The 27,858-nt window shown below is 38.0% G+C and overlaps 1 protein-coding gene across 28 annotated transcripts in view; it reads right to left on the bottom strand.

Annotated features, from left to right (window-relative positions):
- The window catches only part of NRXN1 (neurexin 1), a 790,728-nt gene that overhangs the window by 695,003 nt on the left and 67,867 nt on the right, over nt 1-27,858 (bottom strand). For 19 of the 28 annotated variants that reach the window (XM_069850390.1, XM_069850392.1, XM_069850405.1 and 16 more), the window contains exons 3-4: nt 5,086-5,103; nt 415-444 (exon numbers count right to left, since the gene is read on the bottom strand). The exons of 6 other annotated variants lie outside the window; for them this stretch is intronic. In XM_069850390.1, coding sequence (XP_069706491.1) covers nt 415-444; nt 5,086-5,103 — 48 coding nt within the window. The remainder of the gene's footprint in view (nt 1-414; nt 445-5,085; nt 5,104-27,858) is intronic. 3 more of the 28 variants (XM_069850393.1, XM_069850421.1, XM_069850414.1) reach the window with 1 other exon arrangement.

The following is a 27,858-nucleotide window of genomic DNA, read 5'->3' as shown; positions in this document are numbered from 1 at the left end:
TGCATTAATGTAAATGAACTCTCCAATGTGTACAATGTGACAAGCTGAGTATCTTCTTTCAGGAGCTATCTGAATAGTGCTCTTGCGCTTCAGCTATTGTTTATAGAATCACCCATAATTGTATTTTCTGATAAATACGTTAAATTTTCTTAATCACCTTCTTATTTCTCTCACCTCTTTTCAGTTATTGGACTGCGAGAGGGGGAGCCGAGGAGGCAGGAAGGACAAAAGCTCACAAAGCAAACGAAAAATAAAAAAATTAAATAAGAAAAAATGTGACTAAAACCATGTGTTTATTCGCAGCCAAAGACAGCTTTCAAGCATTTTGCCCATCTTTTGCAGTGATGGATTCAAAGCAGCTACAGAACAAGAAGAAACAATGAAAGCAGAGTGGAAAAGGAACAGAGCCCATACCTTGGTCGCCCATCATCAGGTGCGCCAGACCTTGAAGGGAAACAAGAGCACAGTCAGCAATGAACAAGGGAGCACGGGAAGGTGGTGTTGTCGCAGTGACAAAAATGTTTTGTGACAGGCATCTGTTTCCTATGAGATGTCTGTATCACAGAGGAAATCAAAGAGCATTTTTCAACCACTGGTTGGAATGCTTTGGGCTACGAGTAACAGAACTGCAATTCAAACACTGGGTGCTGTTTTATTGTGTATTTCTTCTGTGCAGTAGTCAGGATGACAGAAAGTAATAAAATGCTTTCAAATCCAACCAATTCCTTTAGTATTCCATCTGTCTTTATTGTATTTCGATTATATTGCTTTGAACACTTCGCTGGGAGGACTTCCTGTCCTCTACTCATGAAATAACATTAAAAACCTGGAGAAGTTTAAACCTGAAAAATGGGCTGGGTCTGATCTTTTTCCCCTCACAAAAATGAGCATTTCAGGTAATTAAATAAAATTTCTTCATCACATTGAAATGACAATGCAAAGGATGTCTCTTTATTTGTGTGAAACGTGCGAGTAGAATGAATTTATTCCAAAGAAGGCAAATTATTACATACGCAATATAAAATACAGAGCAATAAAGAAAATTTAAATGACAACTTCTGAAGCTACTTCATAAATCTGTGAGAAATAGATTTTGCTTTATATTCCTATTGCAAGATGAAATCCAATCATACCAGTATAGGTCTAGTGACATTTCAAAACAGATGCCCAAAATGATAATCACTCAGCCAGAGCCAAATTTCATTACTCTTCAACCAAAATTACTCAGCTTTTTAAATTCAAGATAATAAAATGATACTAGATTACTGTGATGTAGTGAGAACATTTTTTTCAAGAAACATGAAGGTTTTTCACATATCTATTTAAAAAAAACCCAATAGTTCTTGTTTAACTGAGCTGGTTTAGGATGCATTTTAGAAGTTATTAACTGATCATGTGTTAGATGTGCTCCTCTTCTGCAACAACTATAAAAAGGGATACATCTTTTTGTTATTTGCAATTAATTGCAATTAATTCACACAAAAAAAAAGATGTGCAATAAAATATCCTGTCCTTTCTTGGAAAGCAGACCTCCTAGAGAGTTCATGTAATTTCTAATTCACAAAGAAAATTAGGTGCATGAGTGACTCATGTACTTGGGGGGAGTTAAAAGAAGATATTCCCGACTGCAATCAGTCCTAAAGGATTCATATCTTATCAGTTCCAAATCTCAAGTGATGCTTTAAATTGGCTAACAATGGTTTTGCTGAACAGTACTTTCAAATGTCACCCATTTTAGGTGCCAATTTAAACTGAAGGGCCTGATATGCCCTGTCTCCCATGCAATAGATTCTGTTTCCAACTACAGTGCCCTGCAGCTGGTGGGATAACTTGGGGCTTACAGCGATGTAAATGAAAGCTGAGTGAGATCCTGGAGGGATGTCTGCAAAGCATTGCTTGGGAAGCATCACACAGCTGTGCTGCAGTTCCCAGGTGGTGAAAGAGATCAGAAATGTTTTCACACACATTCTTTCTCTTTAAGCGTTGCTGCAACCAAGAGTCATGGTGAACACATTAAGTGTAAAGACCCATGGTTAGGATTAATTCTTTTAATGATGAATGTTCCTGCTTGGATCCTTTGCTGCATGGCCCTCTGGAAGTATTAGTCTCTTCACATGATTATTTAACTTGTCTTATGGCTTTTAACCTTTTGTGCAAGCAACTATAGTTAAGCACTCTGAGACTTTTGACTTGGTCTTAACCCTATTCGACACAGGAAAGGTGAAACTGATTGAATGTGACATCTTTTTCTTTAGTAAAATGTGACTTTTCAGCAGGTACTTTATGTGAGCTCTTTCAGGTATGAAGCAAGTCACTGTCATATGTCCTACGGGAGTGTAAAGAAGGTAATCACTTACTAGCTTGCACTGAAATATGATCTTCATAGCTATAAGGATCTAAATGCAAGGCCAGGAGATCCCCACTAGCAACTACTTTTGCTAAAATGATACATGAGATTGGTCAGTTCTAAACAGCGGATTCTTACACAATTTAAAAAAAACAAACATAAAGGCAAAAGTGCCTTTTGAAAACACCATAGAAACCACTCGAAATTTAAGAGTCACCTAAAGTGCTGTTCAACTAAAAAAGGAAGTCAAGTGAATGTAAGAAAATACACTGCTTAAAATGAATATCAATTAAAAAATGTAGTACTAGTCCTCAAGATGCTGTATTTTGTTTGACTCTGTATGTTACTTGATTTGCGAAGCAAAATAGAGTTACTTATACTCACGTGCTAAATGCACATAATGATATTCACCTTATTCTACGTTTTTGCAATCTATGCATGAAGGCTATGGAGGAGTAAAGAATTACTATGACTCTGCTTATGCACTCCACAGAGTGGTTTAAAACAATAATAAATCTACCATGATAACAGTCACCGCTCGATTTTCAAAATGACATCCTGTTTATAATAAAGATCACCACAATGGACAGTCATAGGAAGTCCTAGCCTTAACCAGCCAGGTACAGGCATACAGTACATTGAAAATATTCACTTGTGCACCGTAACTTCCTAAGTGGAATGATAAAAGCCTTTTCTTTGCGAATTAGGAATTCAAGATTTAAGAGGAATGCCCCATGTGTGACCAACTCCATCTTTATACTGAACTTGGCTCTGAAAGGAGAGAGCTCAGGGCACAGAATTGGATAGTGGAAGAGCATATGAAGATAGGATATTTTCATAATTTGGTGTGTGAGTTCCATGCAGAGCATAGGCCAAAAGAAAATTTAAACATGGTAAGCCTGAAGAAAACATTTTCAACCCTAGCAAAATTTTAGTAAAATGAATAAAACTTAGTCATTTCATACCAGCAGTATATACAAATTTAACTCTGTGAATACTATATCCTTCTGTTTTCTTATGTGAGATGCTCAGATATCACAGAAATCCAACATGAAAAATTATATCTCAGTTCCCAGATAGTGCTTTGGATAGACGTTCTCTTTATGAATACATCCTTTGTCACTTTAATGTATGCATAAGTATCCCAACCTCTGTTGGAATAAATTTAATATTGCAGTTTTAAGAATTAGATTCAGGTAAAGTCTGAATTAACTGTTACTGTTATCCAGGCTTTATCTCATACTGCTGTGCATAAAAGAATGTGTAAAATGAAATTGAACCTCCTTATCTAGTAATACTGATCCTAATTCACATTTGAGACTCATGTTGACACCAGTTAGAGTTTTATGCACAGATCAAATATAAGATTAGCTACTTATTTCTATGCTTTTATGCTTTTCAGTTATAATTCTTATCCCAATGTTGCTGAATACATTTTTATTTTACAATAAAGAGGAAACGGTATTGATATGCATGTGTGCGACTGGACACAATTAGAGCATTGGAATTGCTTTAATTTTCTTTTTCCTACTGGTAACATGTATTTTAATAAAATTCTATGTGCTAAATCTGAGCATCTTTGCCCTTAAGTGCAGTATCATGAAGAAATGCAGTATCAATACTTCCAGGCATTTTTAGAAAATGACCACTGAACAGGCTGGCAGTGGCCCATGATGACTTGAATACTGTATGAACTACAGGACCTTGGCTCAGCACCCTGCCAGGGCACACGCTTTGCATATGAGTCAGCTTACAAAGTCCTTGATTTAAAAAAAAAAAAAATTAAATGAATATGAAAGATTAAGTTATTGCTCAGTTTAGATAGATAAGTCATTTCTCGAATAGATAATCAGTTATCCCATATGCAAAGACTGAGCCCAGACAGACTTTTAAAAGCAGTTGTACATAAAAAAGCACCTGCAGCTTTTGGCCGATAAGCAAAAAGAACTGGTGATTCCTAGCAAGAACTCATCTGTCAGGCATATTCTGTACCTTTAAATCTATGATATGTATATATATGCACGCAATATGTTTTACTGGCTAACAGAAATACTTACCGACGGTCAGGCTAGATGGCATTGTGCTTTAGATTCCACTGCCCTGTGCCATACTTTCTTTAAAGGGACTCAGTTACATACCAACATTATTATTACAAACACATACTGCTTCTTTAACAGTCCAAAAGGCAGAGTGCATTATGTTGAAAAGTTAGACAGAAAAATGTTTTTCCTAACACATTGTGCTGTAAAGAATAATACAGTGAGCAAGACTGGTAGTATTAAAGAGAAAAGCGCTTTCCATTTTCCTAAGCAATTAAAACACAGGTATTTAACATGCATTACATTCTTATGAGGAGAGTTTATGCTCCACACTGATGAAACAAATAGTTTCTTGAAGTGTTTTTCATACAGAACATGAGAAGAAATCAGTCCTTCTGCAAATCTCCTGGATGATTTGGAGGATGAGATCAGTCATACGAGTATAAAACCCATTGTTTCAATAGGGATATTCTGAAATTACACTACTACAGCCAAGATTAAAATGGAGCTTTGCTTGTGTTCTGTATGGAAAAAGAAATCACACTTATTTAATAAACTTGTATACCTTTACGGGTAAGAAAATGCAACTTACCGTTCTGAATGTTATGTGTGCTTTTATAACATTAAGCAGAAGGGGATAAAACCACTAAACAGAAGGGAAAAACAAGAGCTTAGGAAAATAAGGTAGAAAGCACCCACCTTCCACATAGTTGTCTTCTGTAAGCACATAACAGGGAAGGAGAGAAAAGGAAAACATTCATTAAGCAGCATGCAGACTGGAACTTGCCATTGCATGTCTTCATCATGCAAGGCATCAAACACAACATGCAAGTGCTCCATTGCTACAATCCAGAGGGAAAAACAAAAGCACCAGGGAAGCAGTGTTGCCTCTATTTAACAAAATTTACGATAAGACAGAAAACAATACTGTTCCTTGAGTGCAACAATTGTACAGGATTTACTGCATCTCTTGTAAGTTCAATTGTTATCAGTCATTCATAGGAGGATCTTCTTGTAAGACTTTTATAACTACATATTTTAAAGCCATCGTTTGTGATAAGGATTCTAAATTCATTCACTTCTACCTTCCTATTCTGACTTTTCCTCAATGACCTCTATGAAGTAGACAATTTTAAACAGATCAAACAAGTTAACTTAGGTTTTAGAATATGCTGTGATGATCTTGCCACTGGCAGTGTGGCTGATCCAGTACTCATTACTGAGGCATTCACTCTGGTCGTTCAATCAGATCTCCAAATCCAGTGTGGGAACACTGTCACTTAAGCCGGGTGGAATAACTCAGAACTGTAGGATCATGTCCCACTGCGTATGGCAGCATCAGAAACTTTCTCATCCTAAAAAATCAAACAATTCTTGCCTTGCACAGCTAGCAAAGGCCACAGATATCTTGGGCATGTGTTCTGCCCCCAGATCAATGATTCTATGATTCTATAATTAGATCAAATGTCATTTGCCTAAGTAAAGGCTGCTATCAATATGCAACAGAATCATAGAATGATTTGGGTTGGAAAGGACCTTAGGAACACCCAGTTCCAAACCCCCTGCCATGGGCAGGGATGCCTTTCAAGGGAGCAATAATTTGGTCTTTTATCCCTGGTCCAACGTCAATACGGGGAACAGGAAGAACGTTTCCCTCAAAGCCTACAGAGTGGGAAGTGGCTAGCAATTAATCCTCAGCTAATGAAGTGGAGACAATTAAAGTTAAAAAACAGGGGCAGTGCCCTAGTACTCATGCCAGACTCTGTATCTCTCAGCTCCTCCCCTGGATAGGTGATTTTGAGGGAGTACGTCTCAGTTACTCATTATGATTTTGACTGAGGAGAGGACAGGAAAGAGTACAAAGATATCTCAGAGGAGAGAGAAAATGGGAGGGGTAAAACAACAAAGGATAAACAACACAGAAGTCAAGGGGATGGACTGTGCGAAACCAACAAAGAAACAGGGAAGGGTGACAACATGGCAGTCTGGCTGCTGGGAAGCTCTCTTCCTCCAGCATGTGCCGTCTCCACTAACAGTCGCTGGGAGCAAGCACTCAGATGCAATTGCAGATTGAAGCCCAGTTCTGTCATTACAGGTCACTACTTTTGGAGCCTTCCTATAGGAAAATACCTTTTCATGTGACCATTAAGAAATGCAGTCTAAAATAATTTGGATATATTGTAAAGCAGACGTCAATAAAACCAGTTACACAGAAGTGGGCTCAATGATACCTCTTAAGCACAGTAATTTCTTGCCAGAATGCATAGTTTTTCGTGACAAAAAGCCTTTATAAGTTAAAGCCACAAACAGTGCAAAATCTCATCATAAATAGATAGTATTCCAAGAAATAACTTTATGCTTACCACATTAAGTATAATAACTGCTCTAAACGATGAATACTAAGGGTTCAAGTCTCTCAGCGTTTAATTGTAGTGCTCATAATTCAGACCAGTTAAAGTTATTTGCCTCAAGATATCATAAATCACCTTTTCCATGCACAAACTCTAAATTTAGACTTTTAAAATCTCACTACCCAAAATATTAGTTTTCTATGAAAGTGCAAAGTGTTCATACTGTTTCACACATTTAGGAAAAGAAGAGGCTGAAAAGACAAAAAAAAAGAGATGAAAAGCAGTATGCCAGTTGTGAGTAAATACTTGAAGAATAGCAAACTGGATAAAGTTCACTGAGAAATTGAAAAAGAGCCAATTTCACAAAATAAAGATATTGTGCTCTACACACTGTAAATTACAGTGATTTGGGCTATTAGAAATAGCTACTTCTAGCTAAACTCTTCTGGAAGAGCCATCTTTTAACTCTATAATGTTATAGAGTTAATGTAATGTAAATGTCTTTACGTACAAAACGTAAATGTCTTTATCTACAAAACCCTCAAAACTTAATGGAAAAGAAATAAGTTATTTCAGCAGTAGTAGAACTTCAGGCTCCTTCATCTACTCCTGGATACCACAGGGTTGGTGCACTGCAATAACAACATCCTTTTTTGATGGTTTTATTTACCTTAACACAGCTAATTAAACCAAACGTGATCATGCTAAAATGCCAGTTCTGTTGCTCACAATGTCAGTCAAAGGGAGGGTTCTGAAAATGACATCACAGTCAGCATCAGAGACTAAAACCTGTCTGGTTATAGGGTCTAGCATACTCTGCGTTATATTATAGGCCCTGTTCCTAGCAGGGATTGGCCTCTTTTTTGATGACTGTCACCAGGAAGGTTTACACTACCTGAGTCTGATGATTGAGCCTGATTGATTAAAATTTTAAGTGACAATAAATTGAATTATCAAAACATTTTGAATTAAATCACTTTGGAAATGTTGAATTCCTGCGCTGTGAATAGAACAGCACATATAGCCAAACACCTGTGCACTAGCAAACAGCAATGAACGTTCATTCTTCCACAGTTCAACCATCTTGAACAGTTCTGCAATTTAAGAAAAAAAATAGTTAAGCTTGTTCATGGTACTTCACAAGGGTTTTACTTTGGATTAGTGTTGAGCGCTATTATTTGTTTAAGGTATTTTTTTGTGATGGCTGATATATTTCCATATCTCTAACACTTGACTTTCCTGATTTGCATTTTCTTTGTACTTCCTCTTCTTCTAAGCATATAAAAAAGTCAGAAGATCCAAATTCTAGTTTTGCTTTTTATTTCCTTTGCTTACTCCAGCCACTCTTAACAAAACCAAGGAATTGGGGTGTGGAACTCTTTGAAAGCTGTGTATACTACAAACGTCTTAGTTTTGCAGTTTGGAGGGAACAGTTTTTCCTCATTTACATCAGTAGTAACTGTATTTATGCCATTACAATTGCACTGGAGTACAGTTTGTAGCGGGAGGAGAGCAGAGCCATATTAAACATTTCTGTCATTGCTGATGATTTAGCCACCCATAGTCTGAATTTACTCACATTTACATTCATCCACCCTGGAGGACCTTATTTCCTATGGAGTAGCTCTGTTGGCATCAGTGGAACATAAGACTTTCAAGACCCAAAGTGCCATCTCCTAGCTGCTGTAGGCATTGGCACAGAACAGCTCACAACCACTTCTTCATCCACTCATCACACCGAGGATTTTCACCAGTGCACAGCCAAAGGATGGGGACAAGAGGCTAAAAGGGATTGTCAATGCAACAGTGGAGAACAGGATGGCCTTACAACCTCCACTAGCAATCATGACTTTCTCATCAGCAGTCTGACTTTTAGTGGGTGTGAAAAGTCCTCTGTTTACATGTTGCACTGAGCTACTCATATGAAGAACTAGACAGGTCTTCACCCACTGCAAATGCTTATTTCCTACACCTTCCCCCATCCCACCCCAACAACACAAAATCACATTGCTAATTTCTGTCTTTACAACCTAATTCCTTTGGCCAAATTCTGCTCTCAGCACTACTGGTGTAACCTGTTGATTGCACATATGGTGCCAAATACTCAGCTGATTTAAATCTGGTGTGACATGGTTAAAAGCAGTAGAACTACACCGCTTGTGTAGGCTGTGAATCGGGCTTACTATCTCCGCATGAACTGTCCCAGGCTGTCCCTACTGAGATGAAAGCAGAATCTGCTCCATACTTTTTGCAGCAAAAGCCCAAGCAATATTCATTATTTTAGCATATTATTATGATTTTGTGATTTTAAAACAGAATCATGTTTTTACAAGTAAGTTTTAATAATTCAGAGTAGTTTTAATATTTGCTGATGCTTCACAGAAACCTTGATTTTTTCTAAAAAAAAACCTGAGTGTTTATACATGCTGTAGTTATTTCTGCTATCACATTTTTTCCTTCTGCTATAATATTTACACCTTAGACACACACAGAGCACAATATTTGTCCTGACTATTATATAAACACAGTATTTTCATGACAGATGAAATGGTACATTAGTATTTTGACGTTACAGAAACAGAATTCTAGCAATAACATATTACAAGTGGCATTTGTATAGGATTTTATCCTTCATCAAAATTATAGTACAAAATCACATCTGGCAACAATGAAGGGTATAATAAACCACAGATATAATTTATGAAATTACATAATATATTCAGTAATACGAGTAGTGGTGAAATTGCCTGAAATAAAGCAGGTATCTTGCAGTAAAAATGGCTAGAAATTTAAGATGTCATCTTTTAAATTTGTTTTCCCAAAGAATAATCATAGAATCATAGAATGGTTTGGGTTGGAAGAGACCTTAAATCATCCAGTTCCAACCTCCCTGCCATGGGCAGGGACACCTTCCACTCGATCAGGTTACTCAAAGCCCCAGCCAACCTGACCTTGAACACCTCCAGGGATGGGGCAGCCACGACTTCTCTGGGCAACTTGTGCTAGTGCCTCACCATCCTCTAAGGAAAACGTTTCTATAAACGCTTAAAAAATCGAAAATGCAATTTCAAGAGGCAGCTTTTTAACATAGGACTGCACCCAGTATCTCTTTAACAGGGTAACTTAGACTGTTCCAGCAGTTTCTCAAACTGGTAGAGTAGTTGTTTTATTTAGCATGTGGTTAGAAGAAAATACTTGGAAAGAATATGAAAATATGACATTATAAAGCATGAACAGTCATAGGCTGATAATGACGAACTAAAGTAGTGAACTGAAAATCTGTGGCTCTTAGCACTGGTCTTCTCAAGTGCTGTATATCTGACCAATTCCATCAGGATTATTTGCATTTTTTTAAAATGTACTTTTGAAAGCCATTGCAATTATTGACTGTAATTATTGACTGTAATTATGAATCATTAGAAATGTATTATTAAGATATGTAGTTTAGAATTCTGATTCTGTTGCAGCCTGCTTGCATGTTGAGTCAATAGGGAAGCAATATTTCCTAGAGTGGGCCCTCATGGAACAGAATTTGGGTCTCATCTGCAAAATCTTCAAATCCACCAGAATCTAGGGAAGAGAGCCCAGGAGTTTCTACATGGCCTCCTTCGGTCTGAAGTCAATGTATAGCAACTCCCATACTCCACACAGTGTTGTGTGGGTCTAAACAGAGGACTTTCTATGTGTAGAAATACAATATAAGAAGGAATCTATTGATTATTTTTGGTGGAAGAAAGAAATTCCAGAATAATGGGAGTTTTGTTCCATTCTAGCTCCATTTTCTATCATCATCTCTGTGAACATCCCGCCTTTTCTGGAATGCCCTGCACATGACTCAGGAGAAGTGTGTAATACTATTGAGAGCAAGATGACTCATCTTGACCAAAACTGAGGACAAGGCTTTCTGATAAATGATGATCATTAGGGCACAATTAGATGCTTTGGCCAGTTTTGTACAAGACAAAGCCATCAGTCAAACTTCAGTATAACTCTCTAAATTCTAATGACATCCATAAATTTACTTTAGGTGGTGTGGGCATAAAGATTCCAGTACTGAGAGTATGCTGGGGCAAGTGGCCGATGCCTTGGTGTACCTGCAATATTAACGGCAAGCACAGAACAAATGGCCAATGTTCTCATGCTTGCTAGCTTGTTAAGACCTTGGAGTCTTTATTAAATTCCGTGGGTTGATAGGAAAGGAATGCACTAGGCGGAAAATATGAAGATAAGGGGCACATCTGTGGAAAACAGGGAGTTGCACTTGTCGCTGTACTGCGGGATTCTCACGGGTGGAAATTCACTGGAATAGCTGTTACTGAATACAGAGGCACTATATAAGGTTTGCACCCTCAATGAAGTTGATCTCGCTTGTTGCCTCATCGACAGGGTCTGTGCCTTAATTGCTACAAGGTGGGGCCACCTCTTCCAGACAGCACCATGTATCCTAAGTGTATTGAGAACAAAATAATGCCATGAGCCAGCAATGTGTGCTCACAGCCCAGAAGGCCAACTGTATCCAGGGCTGCCTTAAAAGAAGCTTGGCTGGCACACTGAGGGAAGCGATTCTCCCCCTCTACTCTGCTCCTGTGAGACCTCACCTGGAGTATTGTGTCCAGTTCTGGAATACCCAACATAAGAAGGAGATGAAACTGCTGAAAAGGGTCCAGAGAAGACTACAAACATGACCCAGGGCTGAAGTACCTCTGCTATGAGCACAGGCTGCTGGGTTTGTTCAACCTGGAGAAGAAAAGGCTCCAGGAAGACCTTATAACAACCTTCCAGTACCTTAAAGGGGCCTACAGGAAAGATGGGGAGGGACTTTTTACAAGGGCCTGTAGTGACAGAATGAGCTTTAAATTGGAATGGCTTTAAATTGGAAGAGGGAAGATTAATTAGATTAGATATTAGAAGAGAATTTTTCACAATGAGGGTGCTGAGAAACTGACACAAGGTTGCCCCGGGAAGTTGTGGAGGTGTTCAAGGCCAGCTTGCTTTGAGCAATCTGATCCAGTGGAAGGTGTCCCTGCCCATGGCAGGAAGGCAGGGAGGCTGGAACTGGACGGGCTTTGAGGTTTCTTCCAAATCAAACCGTTCTATGATTCTATAGCACCATTTCAGTTACTCTACTGTAGATGAGTGCCTAGTGTGAAGCAGCAACTAAGGAGGGAGCAGTGTTAAATCCTGAATGCACAGACAAAGAAATAACAAACAGAAACAGAAAATGGCATTATTCTGTGGCATAACTAAAACCATTACTGTGTTTAGTTCCAGTGCTGATACATTTAAAAGGAAGTGAAAAATGAAAGAGGTTTCAGAAAAAAAACACTTTCCCCACAGTCATAAAAAACCTAGCAAAACTCAGCAACCATGTCTTTCAACGAAAGCCCTAAGATACTCCATCAATTGACTATATCAAAGATAAGATTAAGAGGTGGCTTGAACTCAGCCTGTAACTATCAGTGTTGTGAGGAGGATTCTTGATACCTCCAAGTCCTTTCAACCAGACAAATGCTGTGATCAAGAGTCAGAAAAGTCCAAACTGAAAATAAGGTGAAAATTTTCAATAAAGAAATAGGCATTGGGAATACTGGGAAGTTCTTCCCCAAAGTCTTAAGAGATAGTCTTTGTCTAACAGAAATTGTTTCTCCATCATTGCTTTTGGGCTGAATCGTAGGAATCACTCAAAAAAAAAATCTGCCTTTTACCATTTAGGAGATGAAGTTAATATTTTCACAGCAGTACATTCTGGCCATAATCTGTACAAATCTATGAAATTTCTCTAGTCAAATGAGAGTAGAAATCAAGCATAAACAGCAGCAAATACTTCGACACCCTGTTAAACACAAAACTGTTTAAATAAATTGTTTTCTCAGAACCAATCTCTGCATCATTTGCACAAGGAGCTCACTGAGAAATATTTCCCATGAAGAATTCAGATGTAATGGGTGAAAATATTAATTCAGACACATCATTACAATTGTTCCCAATGGGAAAATATCCCCCTCCCCAATTTACTTCTGTACTCTGTAATATTTTCGAACAGCATCTCCAGTTGCCTGCAGATGACAAACAGAATCAGACTCAAGCCATGATTAAACAAATATTATATAACAGTTTTTTGTGCTGCTTGATTCCTGTGCAGCTTTATCACTTTTTGATCATTTATCAGGAGTGTATCAAACACAGAATCATTCAACATTGCTTTAGTTTAATGCTATTGATCTATGCTTATTTTATTGTTACATATTTGTAGGTATCTGACATCTGAATAGACATGTGCTTTTTTCGAACCACAGTAGTTAAGGAATAAGCACAACTTTGATACTTGTATCTCCTATTTTCTCAGCTACCTCCCAGAACTGACATTTTTGGAAAGTTATTTGCCCTCTTCTTTCAGTAATTTTTACCATACTTCTAAATAAACTTTGCCTGACTCAGGGGAGAGATTGTGATGTAAATATAAAAATGACTGCTTTTTAATTATATTTCAGTCCCAAGAAATTTGACTTTGGCCTTATTTTGCCACCTCATTAAAGTTAATTCTTCTTCTCCGAAATGGGTCTGGCTAGTCTCAGATGGGCTAAACTTCAGACCTGCCTGCAATGTTCCAGCGCTTTAAAGAAATCTGAAGCAGTCACTGGAAAAAATGTTCTTGCATCTGTGTCATGGCTGCAGGAACCACAACCAGGAATCAAAGGTGGAATCAGAATTTTGAATAATTGAATTTAGTAATCATAGAGATAATGAAAGGAGAAATTACATTTGCATAAGGAAAGGCAAGTCAAAGAACCATGCTCCCTCCTCAGTATTTACATTGCCGTATAAGCACAAAATGAAACACGATATAAATCTCTAGACTTCACTCAGTAAGAAGATATTCTTTAAGAACTGCTGCTCTTTTTCCATTTACCCTCCAGGACTATTTCTCTGGATTGGAAATATGCAGTTTCCATTGAAAATCTCTAGGATTTGTGTGCTTTACTTGGATTTGTGCTTTCAGACATCTTCTTTGTAGTCACAAGAGGTCTTATTTCCTAATATGGAGAATCACGGAATCACAGAATGCCAGGTTGGAAGGGAACTAAGGGATCATCTGGTCCAACCTTTTAGGTAATATATAGTTTAAAAGAGTTGGCCCAACTGAGCCTTAAAAAGGTCCAGTGTAGAGGAATCCATTGCTTCCCTGTGGAGATTATTCTAGTGTTTAACTATTCTCATGGGGAAAACTTTTCTTCTGTTACCCAAGAGAGGATGGATAGCCTAACAAGAATTAAGGACTGATAGTGTATGGTCTGCTTTACATGGCCTGTACATTTTACCACAACTCTTCCTTTTTTCCTACCACTATTATTACTCATTTGGATTTCTCCAGTTTAGTCCTGCTGGGTACATGGCATGAAAATATATTTTCAGGTTATTCCTACCAAAACCTTTCATACCAAATTATGTCTTTGGGCTGGCAGAGAGTAAGACATTAAATTCTATAGTGAGGCAGGATGACACAGGTATTTCTATCTTAAGAATATCTGTTTTGAAATAAATTTGAAAAATACATAAAATAACTTATTGCAACAATGTCTTTAAGAAACAGTTGTGAAATGACAAATAATGATTTTTTCAGAATTATTCATGCTTGGTTTAGTGTACATGAGAATAGACACCAGCTCAGTAAATCTGAGTCCTCGTTGCACTCCATAGTGAATTACGTCTATGCAACAGCCTGATAAATCAGGCCCTGGTTACTATTGGAAGAAATCAAATCCTTGTCCAATCATCCCTTCAGCAAAACTGGTCTGTTAGACCCATTAAAACACCAAGATCAGCTGAGCTGATGATGTGTAAAGGTGTCGTGCAGTAGTTGAATGGCAGACGTGGTTTTCCAGCTGGATGGCAGCTTTACGGAGGTGATGATCCCACACATAGCACGAGCACTTTTTGTCCATGAAAAGGATATTGGTTTTAGACAATGCTTCCTAAAACTTTTCTAATGGCTTTACATTGAACAGTGAATGAGCAGCTATCCACGTTTTCACAATCTCTACTGTGTAAATAGAATATTTCTCCTCCACAAGACTTACTAAAGAGTGATAACATATGCCTGCACATTCTGCCCATCTGAGACATCCACTCAGGCCCTGGCTCTGTACCTCGATATTTTCACCTTCACAGACTGGTATAACACCAAAATTAAAAGGACCACATGCAAAGTGAACAATATTTCTGTATCCACATGCAGTCTTTATACAAAAGAGGAATGTTTGTGTGCTATCAGTGATGCTGTAACTAACACAGGCGGCTGAAGACAGCTTGCTATGAAGCATTCTTCAGTGTTAGCATCTAGAAATGTAGAAGATGTGCTCATCAATCAGTACCCCAAAGTCCTGCTCCGCAGGGCTGCTCTCAATCACATGTTCCCCAGCCTGTATTGAAACTGCAGATTGCCCCAGCCCAGGTGTAGGACCTTGCACTTGGCCTTGTTGAACCTCATGAGGTTCTCAGAGTAACAATACTCAAAGCCACTTTGTCGTATGGTTCTTTAGTAGCCACCATCAAACTCTCTTGGCTGCTGCTGAGATTCTTTTTGTGGATATGGACTTAGTTGAACCTGCCTTTGAAAACTGTTAGCATGGTACAAAACAAACTTTTTGCTCGTTTAAACAGGAAATCCCTCTGAAGTGAGCAGAGCTGTACTCTGGAAGTCACCACACTGTAACCGAGCACTTAATTTGACATCAAATTAAATTTTAATTGCAGCTATCTGTGACTGTGAGTGAACAAAACAGATATCTTTGTATTTTTTTAAGAACTTAATTTTCCTCTTTACTAGTCTACAATCTTTTCAGTGCTAACGCTGAATGTTATTCTGATTAATTAGTAGTTACAGATAATTACAATGAAACTAATTACAAGAAATTTTACAATTAAAAAAAGTCAACAATTCTTCCCTTAAAATTTGATCACCCTTAGCTAAAGGAAGAACTAATATATTTGTTATTTCTGCCATAGGTTTGATAAGAACTGAGCCACAATATTTTTTTTGCAGCCACATGACTGCCTGGATCAAGCTTCCATTTGTACAGAGCACGTGTACACATTACAAACAGGAAACAGATGCTGTAGAACATTCTTGATTTTCATTAATCACTTTGATTAATTATTTTCTTATATGTGCAGTTATTTTCTTGGCATAAGAATCATATTGTAACTTTAATAAAGCTAATGAATGATGTAAAAAAAACTTGCAGGTGTTAGTTTTATAGCAGATGAAAAAGTTAGCCCCTGACAATGAGATGCTTAACCTGATCTGCTTTTGTAAAACTCTAATTGTAAGTATACTACAGCTAGATCACTGATTTCCCATCTGTGACTGCTCCTATCTCAGAACTGCACAAATAAAATCCCTGGTGCTAGTAGATGTTTCAAGACAGTCACATTTTGGGGACACCTATAAAATAAACATAAACCCAGTCAAATCTAGTTCTTCTCCATGAAGCTATGCTAAAGCACATGAAGGACATGGAGGGAAATTAATGGCAGCCAGCATGGCTTCACCAGGGGCAAATCCTGTATGACCAACTTAGTGACTTTCTATGATGGGGTACTGGCAGCAGTGGACATGGATAAACTGACGTATGTGACCCATCTAGGCTTCTGTAAAGCCTCTGACATGGTCTCTCACAACATCCTTCTCTCTAAATTGGAGAGATATGGATTTGATGGGTGGACGGTACGGTGGATGAGAAACTGATTGGGTGATTGTATTCAAAGAGTAGTGGTCAATGGTTCAAAGTCCAGATGGAGATCCTTGACAAGTGGTGTCCCTCAAGGGCCCGTACTGGGACCGGTGCTGTTTAATATCTTCATTAATGATATAGACAGCGAGATTGAGTGCACCCTCAGCAAGTTTGCAGATGACGCCAAGCTGAGTGGTGTAGTTGCCACATTGGAAGCATGGGATGTCATCCAGAGGGACCTGGACATGCTGGAGAAGTGGGGCTGTAAGAACCTCATGAGGCTCAGCAAGGCCAAGTGCAAGGTCCTACACCTGGGTAGGGGCAATCCCCATTTTCATTACATGATGGGGGATGATGTGATTGAGAATGGCGCTGCAGAGAAAGACTTGGGGATGCTAGTCGATGAGAAGCCTTCAGTCTTTTCCATGTCCTGCGTCACCACATCCTCTGTCTTGTTGACAATGGGTCCACATTTTCCACAGTCTTTCTTTTCTCAATATCATACTTACAGTCCCCTTTGTTGGTTTTGACATCCCTACACAGATTAAATTCCATTTGGGTTTTGGCTTTTCTAACTTCATTTCTGGATGTTCAGACAATGTTTCTGTGTTCATCTCAGACTAGCTGTCCTTGCTTCCACCTATTTTATGCTCCCTTTTTGTGTTTAGGTTTGGCTACCAGCTCTTTGTTCATCCACATAGGCCTCCTGGCATTTTTGCCTCATTTCATACTTGTCGGGATGGAACTCTCTTGTGTTTGAAGGAGGTAATCCATAAATATTAACCAGCTTTCTTAGACCGTCTTCTCTCCAGGGCTTTATCCTGCAGGTATATTCTGAGCAGATCTCTGAAGAGGCTAGAGCCAGCTTTCCTGAAGGCAAATGTTGTGAGCTTGCTTCTCATCCTCCTCCATGCCCTCAGGACACTGGATTCTAGCATGGTCACTGCAGTCTTGATCTTCACATCCCTAATGTGCCCATCATTGTTGGTGATGTCCAGCAGAGTCCTTGGCTCTACTACCATTTGGAGGGGAAATTTATCACCAATGCACTCCAGGAGGCTCCTACATTGCTTAAATCCATCTGTGTTTTCCTTACAGCAGACATCAGGGTGGTTGAAGTCCTCCATGAGTACTAGGGCGTGCAGATGTGAAACTCCTCCTATCTGTCTGCAGAAGTCCTCTTCCATGTTCTTCCTGGTCAAGTGGACTATAGTAGCCATCCACCATAATGTCATCTTTGACAGTTCCTGAAGTCTTCCTTGCTACCTTTATTCTTTTCTGAAATAAATTACTTGGCTACATGTTCTGATGCTAAGCTTTACTCATTTTGCATTTCCTTCTGAATCTACATTATCTTCAGTGCAGGCCATGATGTGATGTTATGCTGTAATGTAACCCGCCTATTATCATAAATCATAGAATCATAGAATCCCAAGGTTGGAAAAGACCTTCGAAATCATAGAGTCCAACTGTACATGTCCAATACTGAATCATACCCATAAACACTTTGCCTATCTGTCTTTTAAATACCCCCAGGGATGGTGACTCAATCACCTCTCAAGGCAGCCTCTTCCAGTGCTTGATAACCCTTTCCATGAAGTTTTTCCTAACGTCCAATCTGAACCTCCCCTGGTGCAGATTCAGGCCATTCTCTCATGTCTGATCACATATCACTTGGGAGAAGAGACCAACACCCACCTCTCTGCAACCTCCTTTCAGGTAATCATAGACATTGATAAGGTCTCCTCTCAGCCTCCTGTTCTCCAGGCGAAATAACCCCAGTTCTCTCAGCTCTCCTCACAAGACTTGTTTTCCAGCCCATTCACCAGTTTTGTCGCACTTCTCTAGACATGCTCCAGGACCTCAATGTCTTTCTTGTAGTGAGGAGCCTAAAACTGAACACTGGATTTGAGATGTGGCCTCACCAGAGCTGAGTAAAGGAGCAGAACCACTCCCCTGGTCCTGCTGGCCACAGTGTTTCTGATACAAGCCAGGATGCTATCGACCTTCATGGCCACTTGGGCACACTGCTGGCTCATGTTCAGTCTGCTGTTGACCAACACCCCCAGGTCCTTCTCTACCAGGCAGCTTTCTAGCCACTCTTCCCCAAGCCTGTAGCACTGCACAAGGTTGTTGTGTCCCAGGTGCAGGATTCTGCACTTGGCCTTTTTAAACCTCATCCCATTGGTCTCAGCCCAGCAGTCCAGCCTGTTCAGTTCCCTCTGCAGAGCCCCCCTACCCTCAAGCTTAGTGTCATCCACAAACTTGCCCAGGGTACATTCAAACCCTCATCCAGGTCATTGATAAAGACATTGAACATATCTGGACCTAGCACTGAGCCCAGGGGGACAACACTTGTGACTGGTGCAGTAGCATGTTGCTGATGAAAAAGTGGTAAAGCATCTTTTCTATGGTCAGTTCTTCTACAACTGGCAAATTGTTTAGAATGCCAAAGAAGTTGGCAACAAGAAAAATCAATGTAGGATTCTTTAGAGAAAACTATTTCTAGGCTAAAACTTTATCAGAATCAACCATAATAATTAGTCGTCTCTGGTGTACTGCCCTTTACTTTATATTAAGGGGACAGTAAGGAATCTTGTAGTGACTTTTCATGGAACTGAGTCAAACAGAAGTTTAGAAGGAAATTAATGAGAACATCTAAGTGTAGGGTTACAGAAGAAAATACCTAAGGAGACATAAATACTATTGGTTGAGTAATATGAAAAACTATAACCAATAAAATGTGCTGAATGTATTTCTTAGCATTCTGTTGAGGTTACATCTTAAGCACGAAATAAAATTGTATTTCTTCTATATTATTAAAACAAAATTTTAATAAGAGGTGTACTAAGCAAAAGCTCCTAGAGGGGAAATCTTCTGTAAGGTAAACCCCAGTGAATAACGGAAATCTTGTTTGATTGTTGGCCCATAATTAAAATGAGCACCCAAATCACTTGCTTCTTAGTTTTTATTCATGAAGAGGAGGCATAATTCTGAGGTTCCTAAAGAGGAAAAAAACTCCTACATCTAAACCATAATTAAAATTTCTCCCCAGCAGAGTACTTATGCCATTAAGCAATTCACAGAATTATAATCATGAAAGCAAGGATCGTGTATCTTCTAACCTATGTGCTTAATCAAGTTAACGAAACTCCCAAACAAACCACAAACATTTCTGGAGGTTTGGGTTTTTTTAATCACAGTTTTGGAATAAAGAAATAACCTGAGCAATTCACCATCCACTAAGAGAGAAACACACATCTGAACAAGGTGGAATTGCTGTGAGTATTACTGAACACACAAACTACACAAGTATATGCACATTCGTTCATGTAATAATAATACCTTATGCAATGTAAAGTGCTTATAAATGTAATGAATACAGCCAACACAGTTAACAATAAAGCTGTTCCAGCTACTAACATACACAGAGTCCAAAACAGATGCAGTCTTCACATACAGGAAAATATATTTCACTTTCCTAACACAAAACTCTTCCAAAATGTCCTATTGTGCCAAGGGAAAGAAATAAGTGACCCTGAACTTCAGGAGAAATCTCCTTACCATTCAACAAAATGACTAATGCACATGAAGATGCTTATGAACTTGAAAAGCAATATCAATTAATAGGATTTTTAATTTGTTGTATGTTCTTTTGTTTAAAGAAAATATTTCAAGGAACTGCTGTTCTGTAATTATAGTTTGTTTTAAAATGAAATTATAAGAACTAAACAAAAGCCATTAAAAACATAACTCAAATTATGTTCATTTGCAAAGCCTCTTTATATAGCAAGTTAAAAAGTGCTTGATCCATTGCTTTCAATCTCCTTTTTACAGCTTGTAGCAAATGCCTTCTTACTTTAAGAAATGGATACTCATTCCAAGTGTCTGTCATGAAGAACATTCAATGCTTGTAAATCATCTCCTTCTTAGAAAAAGAAAGAAATTCAAAGCCCATTTCCCAAAACATGCTTGTAATGCATGTACAGCAGCCACTTCATTTGACTTCCATTAAAACAAACTAACTCTCTCTTTCCAAAAAGCCATTTGTCTCCAAAAGGAGTTTAGAATATCAATGTCTCAAGTGTTCTCTTTTATCTCTTTGAATGCACATCATAACATTTAATATTGACAGCTATCATTTTTTTATCCAGACTGTAGTCTTAGTGATTTATCACTGGTTTATGTAGTGGGCCCAATTTTTAAGATACACCACCTTCTGATTAGGGCATTGGAAATACAACTGAAAAAACTTTGCTGTTACTACCTTCCTATATCTTGTGTCAATGATATCCGCTTGTATTTAAAAGACATGTAAAAGATGTATCCTAACAAAAAGAATCATAGAATCATCAAATGGTTTGGGCTGGAAAGGTCCTTAAAAGATCATCCAGTTCCAACCCTGCTGCCACGGGCAGGGACACCTCTCACTAGAACAGGCTGCTCAAGGCCCCATCCAACTTGGCCTTGAACCCTTCCAGGGAGGGGGCACCTACAACTTCCCTGGGCAACCTGTGCCAGTGTCTCACTACCCTCATAATGAAAAGTTTCTTCCTTATATCTGATCTAAATCTTCCCCTTTGTCCTAACACTACATACCCTTGTAAAAAGTCCCTCCACAGCTTTCTTGTAGGCCTGCTTCAACTACTGGAAGGCAGCTACTATAACCGAATTACAATCCTACAAACAAATTACATTAAAAGGACATTTCCTTTGTACAATGCTCTACATCACGTGTTTTTTTATGTATTCATTAACATGATGAGAAGAATATAATTTAAATTATCAAAACAAGTAAAGTTCTAGTAAAAAATAAGTGGAATAGAAAAACTGGGCAGGAATACCTATATAATAGGATCTTGTTTAGTACCCATTCAGATGGTTAGATTAATTTATACAGCTTGGATAAGACCTGGATTGCCTCTTGATTTTCATGGTTTGTCTGCTGTGCATTGAGATCTTATGGTGAATCACTCCAACACAATGTGTTATAAGTGTCCACTTTATGTCAGAGAAGGATTTTGAATCAATAGCTTTTAGTGTAATGGAAGTTACCACAATGCTTTCAAGATCTTGGTTTATGTTGTAGCTAAAATGAGCTTAGTGTCATCTCTAGTGTATACTTGTTGCTCCACCAAGCTGCATGTTATCTATTAGGTCAAGGCTGCTCGTCCAAATCAGTGTTTTATAAGAGAAAACAGAAGCAACACAGAAAATGTTGATACTATCACAAGGAAATCACCTTCAAATATTTTGTTTGTGAATGCCTACACACCCACATATTTAGATGTGATTTGTCGTAGTGAAGATATTAAAATAGGTCAAATAAATTTTTTCATCTAAATTGATTTAAATGAGTATTCAATGGCAAAGCGCAGGTTCTGATGGAATATACAGTTATGTAAAACTCCACCAAGACAAAAGAGCTACTTCAAAGATATCTGGACTGGTTTAAGTCCCATGTAACACAAGTTCAAATCTCTGGTTGAAACCCTCATAAGCAGATTTAAATTGGAATTCTGCCTTAGAATTGGATCATTCAATTATATAAACTTCGGAGCACAAAACCAAAAAGGCATTTAGAAAAAGATCTCATTCAACTGTTTTGCTCATTTATCAAAATATTGTTAAAAGTAGATGTAGTCACAAACATCAAAGAACATAAATCAAATCCAGTGAAGAGTGGAGCACAGATTTAAATTGATAGAAACAACACACAGATTTAATTTGATGGAAACAACACACAGATCTAAACACATGCCTTCTAAGTCCCACCTTCTCCAGAAACTGAAGAACAGAGTTCATATATGCTGGAAAAAAAATAGTGGTGGATACAAACGAAAATCAAAGTTAACCATGTATCGCTCACAGCTACGATTCCCTGAAATGAGATGAAAGACCCACTGGTAATTCCAGGTCAATAGGAACTTTGCAACTGGTTTACAGGATCGAGCCTTAAAGGCTGAAGCTCACACAAAGAGCCTAGTTATCTTTGTGCAATAGTGACACACATTTTGGTATCATTTACATATAAAAGTGATCCCACTCACTTATGTAAATTGGATATTCCCTCCTGGAAATTTGGTAGCTTTCTCAGCAAATATAAGGAATATATGCAAATGGAACCAGAAGAAGTAGAAGAAGCAGAAGAAAAAGAAAATTAAAAAATGGAAAAATAAAAAAAAGCAAAAAGGAAAAGGAGAGAGAGAGGGAAAAGGGGGAAAGGGAAAGGGAGAGGGGGAGGGGAAAGGGAAAGAACAGCAATTTCTTTTTGGAAAACTGAGTACATAAGAATTAGTGTAATTTAGTCTGCACCATGCCATGGATCTCATTGACCTTGGGTGGTTTTCCAGGAGGCACTCCTCCCACAAATATTTTCTGAACAATTATAAAGTGTCTGAGACACTTTTTTCTTTTTGTCCCCAGGAACAGTGATTCATTTTTCTTCAGGTATTGATTTTTCTTTAACTAATATATTTACTTGGACCATTTAAACGGAACAGCACTGTTGTTTCAGATACGTTCCTGTGTATCTCTCTGATGTATCTCACGCTCACAGGAAAGAAACTATATCAAGATGGTTTGTTGGGGGGGGGTGTGTTAGATTTTCTATTAAAAATGAGTTGTAATTCCAGGCTTAGGTAGAAAAAAATGGATAATTACTTTTTTTCCCCCTTCAAAGAACAGTCTAAATATATTCAGAGCAAACTATGAACACAGTGGCAATTACCTAAATCATTCGAAGTCTTTGCTAATTGTGCTTCTAGTGCAATGCATGGAGCATTATTGACAGCTATAAGAGAAAGCTGGAAGTAAATTTATCAGTCTAGGTTAGACTAGTTAAGCTTGATATCCAGGGATAGATATTACATCCATTTATCAGTGTGAAGCAGCACCTCATATGCAATTGTTCAGAAAGTCCTTGGCTCATTTGGATAGCAGAGCATTAACTTACAGAGAGTCTCATCAACAATAATAACTCAAACAAAATAATTCGAAGAAAATGCGTTTTCTGGCAGCCTGTTCTGCCATGAAAAGCAGAGTTTTAAGTGTGTATTATTGACCTCAGACTCAACCAGCACCTCCCACTCATGCAGAGGGATGTTGTTCATGAGAATCAAGACTGATGTAAGTGGCTTAGGCAGTTACACATCTTTTCCTGAGAAATTAAGCAAACCCATATGCCCGAATCTGACTCCCAGGGCAATATCCACAAACCCTGTTACTGGTTGTGAACAAAACATTACATGGCTAATTTAATAGCAATTTGAAGGGGAGGAAAAATAATTGTAAAGAAACTGAACAACAAAAATGGATGAACTGTATGGTAAACCAGGAGGTGCTACCTTGCTGATCAGGACCCTCTCTAGAAGACATAGTGAGAATATGAACTTACATATAATATGCAATTGCCTTCATCATGCTACACGAAGAATTGAAGAGATTTTGAGGGCTGCTACATTCCTTTACAGGGATATAACAAACTTCAGTAGACTCTGGAACTGTAGCATGACCATACTGATACCTCATATGTTGGGGAAAAAAAACCCAAAAACAAACAAACAAACAAACAAACCCATACAGCCCTCAAAAAGACATGCAGGATTTACACAGTACCTTGAAAAATCAGATTCTGAGAAAGCATTTTCATCCCCTAAGACATGAGCATCACTTCTTACAAAAAAATAATCACATGGCTACAATGTTATGGAAAAGTTGGAAATGACAGCTCACAAATATCAAGAGAAAAAGATTGGTCTTGGTGTTTACAGGTAGGTACGGATATACCATGACTCCAATGTGGAGTGCACAGAATAATTATAGGTAGTAAATAACGCAGAGGGTTAAAATGAAGCATTTAACATTTTTGGAAAACTATATTTTTAAAGGTGAACTTACTACTTTGTTTTTGGGAAGAAAACATCTTACATGGGTTATTCCTAAATACCATTTTTGCTCATTCTGCTTATACTCATATTTAATTTTTTTTTATTTTTTAAAGCTTGATCACTAGAAGTTACTTTCCCTTATCAGCTGATTCTGTGCACTCAGGCTCTGGGCATTGGGTTTACTGACAAAGTATCCACACTTTATTAACTAATAAAAGCTTTTTGTGATCCTATTGTGCCTTTCATGAAGGACCCCAGTGGACTATACATACAAATGCCTCCATGAAGCAGACAGAAAATGTGGTAGTAAATGCTTCCATGCAAGTACACTGAAAGCAGGGATTGCAAGTACAAGTGGTGCTCGAGATTGATGTAAGAGTCACGCAACTCAAGTAAACGTATGCAACCAGGCTTTTTTCCATTTAAAGCTGAGCTGAAGAAAATACAATGGGGAAATTATAATTTTATTCTGGTAAAAAAAAGTAATAAAACCAAGATAAAAGATCTGGCTATGCTAGGATATAGAATATTTTGTCTACAGGTAGGTGTTGTCTAGACACACACTTTTACAAAGATCAGGTATGAATGCACATGAGCCATATAGAATTTTATTGAAGCACAATATTTTAAATTGTGTACAATGTTGCTTCTCTACACCATAATGTCTGTGAAAACTGCTGTGTTCTTTTAGATGGTGGATTTAATTTTAAAACTCTATTTGGTTAATTAGGAAAAAATATGCAGTGCTGAATATGATGAGAATTTGTGAACTCCTTATTTTATTCAGCTAGGAAACTAATGAAGGAAAGTGCACATGGAAGTAGTTTATTGTCTTAAATGCTTGTTTATTCTAAGAGTGTAGCTCAATTTAGACTGCTCTTTCAGCAATGGTACTACTTAGACCGCTATTTTTATCATAAAAAAACCAACTCCGCTAGGATCAATAGGTGGGCAAGTAAAAGATCACTCGTCTGCACCCCAGATATATGGACTGTTTTTCAGGAAATGCTTCCCGAGTGCCAATTTATTGCAGCCTTTCCCTTTCCCTCCTTGGCTTTACATCTCCTGTAGAAAGAATTGTAGATTTAATATGAAGGACAAAATGGCAAACATAAGAAAATAAAGAAGACTTACTTTTTTTTCCACCAAGAGGAAAGTTAAAAAATCTCTTCGTATCAAGCGTAATAGAGAAGAAATGTTGTTATACATGCAGAAAAACTTTCTCAGGAGAGAAATAAGGAAGAGAAATATTCAGTTCAGTTGGGTCCAAACTACAAGGTCTTCAAAAAGCAACCAGAACAACAAAAGCACCACATATTATTCAATGCAATAACATCACGTGCCAAAACATCAAGCCATGTCAGGAAAGAGGTAAATGCAAACAATTCACTTAGGCTTCCTCATCTACTCCTTTATCTCACTACAGAATCGAAAACAAAGTTTCATGAAAGATGCTGTTTCAGACTTCATTCTGTTATTTCTTGGGCTATTCATGAGTCTAGGAGGTCTAAATCGAGCAAGTGAAATATGGTTTGTGTTGTTGGATTCATTTCCTATTTTGTAATCATTACAGAAGAACAGCACTACAGCTCTGCTTTCTCTCCCTCCTCCTCCCCCAACCCCATCCTTTCACTCGTCCCTTCCTTCCTTTCACTAACTCCTCTTCACCCCTGTTGTTTGTGAAAGTAGAACAAGTAGAACTTTCCTGTGATCTGACTACTGGGAGTGAGGAAAAGAAAAATATATACATGTATACATGTCATTATTTCTAACTTGAAATAATAACGTTGTATTAAAAGTCAAAGAATCAGATACAGAATTATTACAGCCACCAGCACATTTTGTCCTTGGCATTTACTGCATTGGAAGATGTAATTCTGTGGCCATCAGCTGTTAAGCAGGATATTTTGCTCTGTTCCAGGGTGTAATTAATCGTGATAAAACTCAGAACTATACAGCATGTTTTTCTCTCTTAGTGCAGCATAAACTACGTCTATGTCAATTGTGGTAGTATTTATCTAATGTCTTCCCACCCCTTATCCCCATTACACCTATTTCAGCATTTCACTACTTTTATCATTAGAAAGTTCTTTCTAATGCTTAGACTTGTTCTCAATTGCTGTAATTTAACTCCATGACTTCTTATCCTATCTACCATGGACAAAAGAAGAATAGATTATTTATATCCTTTTTATACCACATCTTTAGGAGCCTGATCTTTGCTATCAGGCCCTCCCTTAATCATTTCTTCTGTAAGGTATATAACATCAAGTCTTTGTTTCTTGATTTCATAGATCTACTTTATTGGTGAATAGCCATGCTCAAAATTGGACCGGAATTCCAGCCTGAAGTACAGCACTGAGCAGGACTGGATAATTACTTCACCATGTCTTGCAAGCTTTATTTCCATTTAGAAGATATAAAACCTTCTTAGATTTGTTTACAGCTCCATGGCTTTGCTGACCCCTGTTCCAAATGTGATACATGCAGACTCACAGATTCTTTTCCAAAGAAACAGTGCTTTATCAGATTTTTTTTCTCCAGCATATTTTTGCTGTCCATAATTCCATCCTACGCTTAGCACCTTCCGCTTGTTTCCAGAGTTTTAGCATAACCTTTGGTCCTTTTCTCTAATTTGTCAAGCTGATTTTGAATGCAAAGCTTGTTCTGGAGCATACTGTATCCCAGTTCTGTGCTATCACAGATTTAATAAACTTAGTCTACCCTCTACCATCCAGGCTGATTAAAGAAAAGCAGGAAAGAATTGATTCTAGGAGTGGTGCCTGTGGCCGGTTTGTCCTTTCACTTTGAGAGAGAATTCCTGGCAACTCGCACAGTTATCCAATCAACTTTGCATGCAATTTGCTAGCAATTTTAAATTTAATCCAGTCCAAGACTTAAAAGAATGTCATAATAGACAGTGCCAAAAGAATTGTTTAAGAACACTTCACATCTGCTGCTTCTTGACAATCTCTAACAATTGTTGAAGAATTGGTTTAATGGAATTTGTTTCTGAGAAATACATGTCTACTGTTACTCATCTCTTCCTTATTTCACAACTGCTAACAAATCATTTGCTTGAATAGTTGTTCCAAAGTCTACCAGGAACTAAAATAAAGCTGGCAAGTTAGACTTGGCTCTTTTTGATTGAAAATTTAAAATCTGGCATTATATTTCCCCTCATGCAAGCTTAAAAAATCATGTTTTCTTAAAGGAAGCCCCTAATAGAAGTAAGACTGCTTCTAGCCAGTATTCTGTTAAGTATCAAGCTGTAGTTCATCACACCACACTCATTCATGTACTTCATGGACAACTTGGCCCTGAATAAGCTGAAATGTAAAGAATATACCACTTTCATACTGAATGCTTAAAATCATAGAATCGTTTGGTAAGAAAAGACCTTTGAGATCATCAAGTCCAACCATACCTGTTCACTACTAAACCATATTCCTGAGCACCTGTGCAGGGTAGTCTTACATCTGATAAGGAAGCTATGAA

Source organism: Phaenicophaeus curvirostris, chromosome 2 (genome assembly GCF_032191515.1).
Source record: "Phaenicophaeus curvirostris isolate KB17595 chromosome 2, BPBGC_Pcur_1.0, whole genome shotgun sequence".
NCBI lineage: Eukaryota > Metazoa > Chordata > Aves > Cuculiformes > Cuculidae > Phaenicophaeus > Phaenicophaeus curvirostris.
Note: the sequence above shows the minus strand (reverse complement) of the source record. Positions and strands in the feature narration are given on the sequence as shown.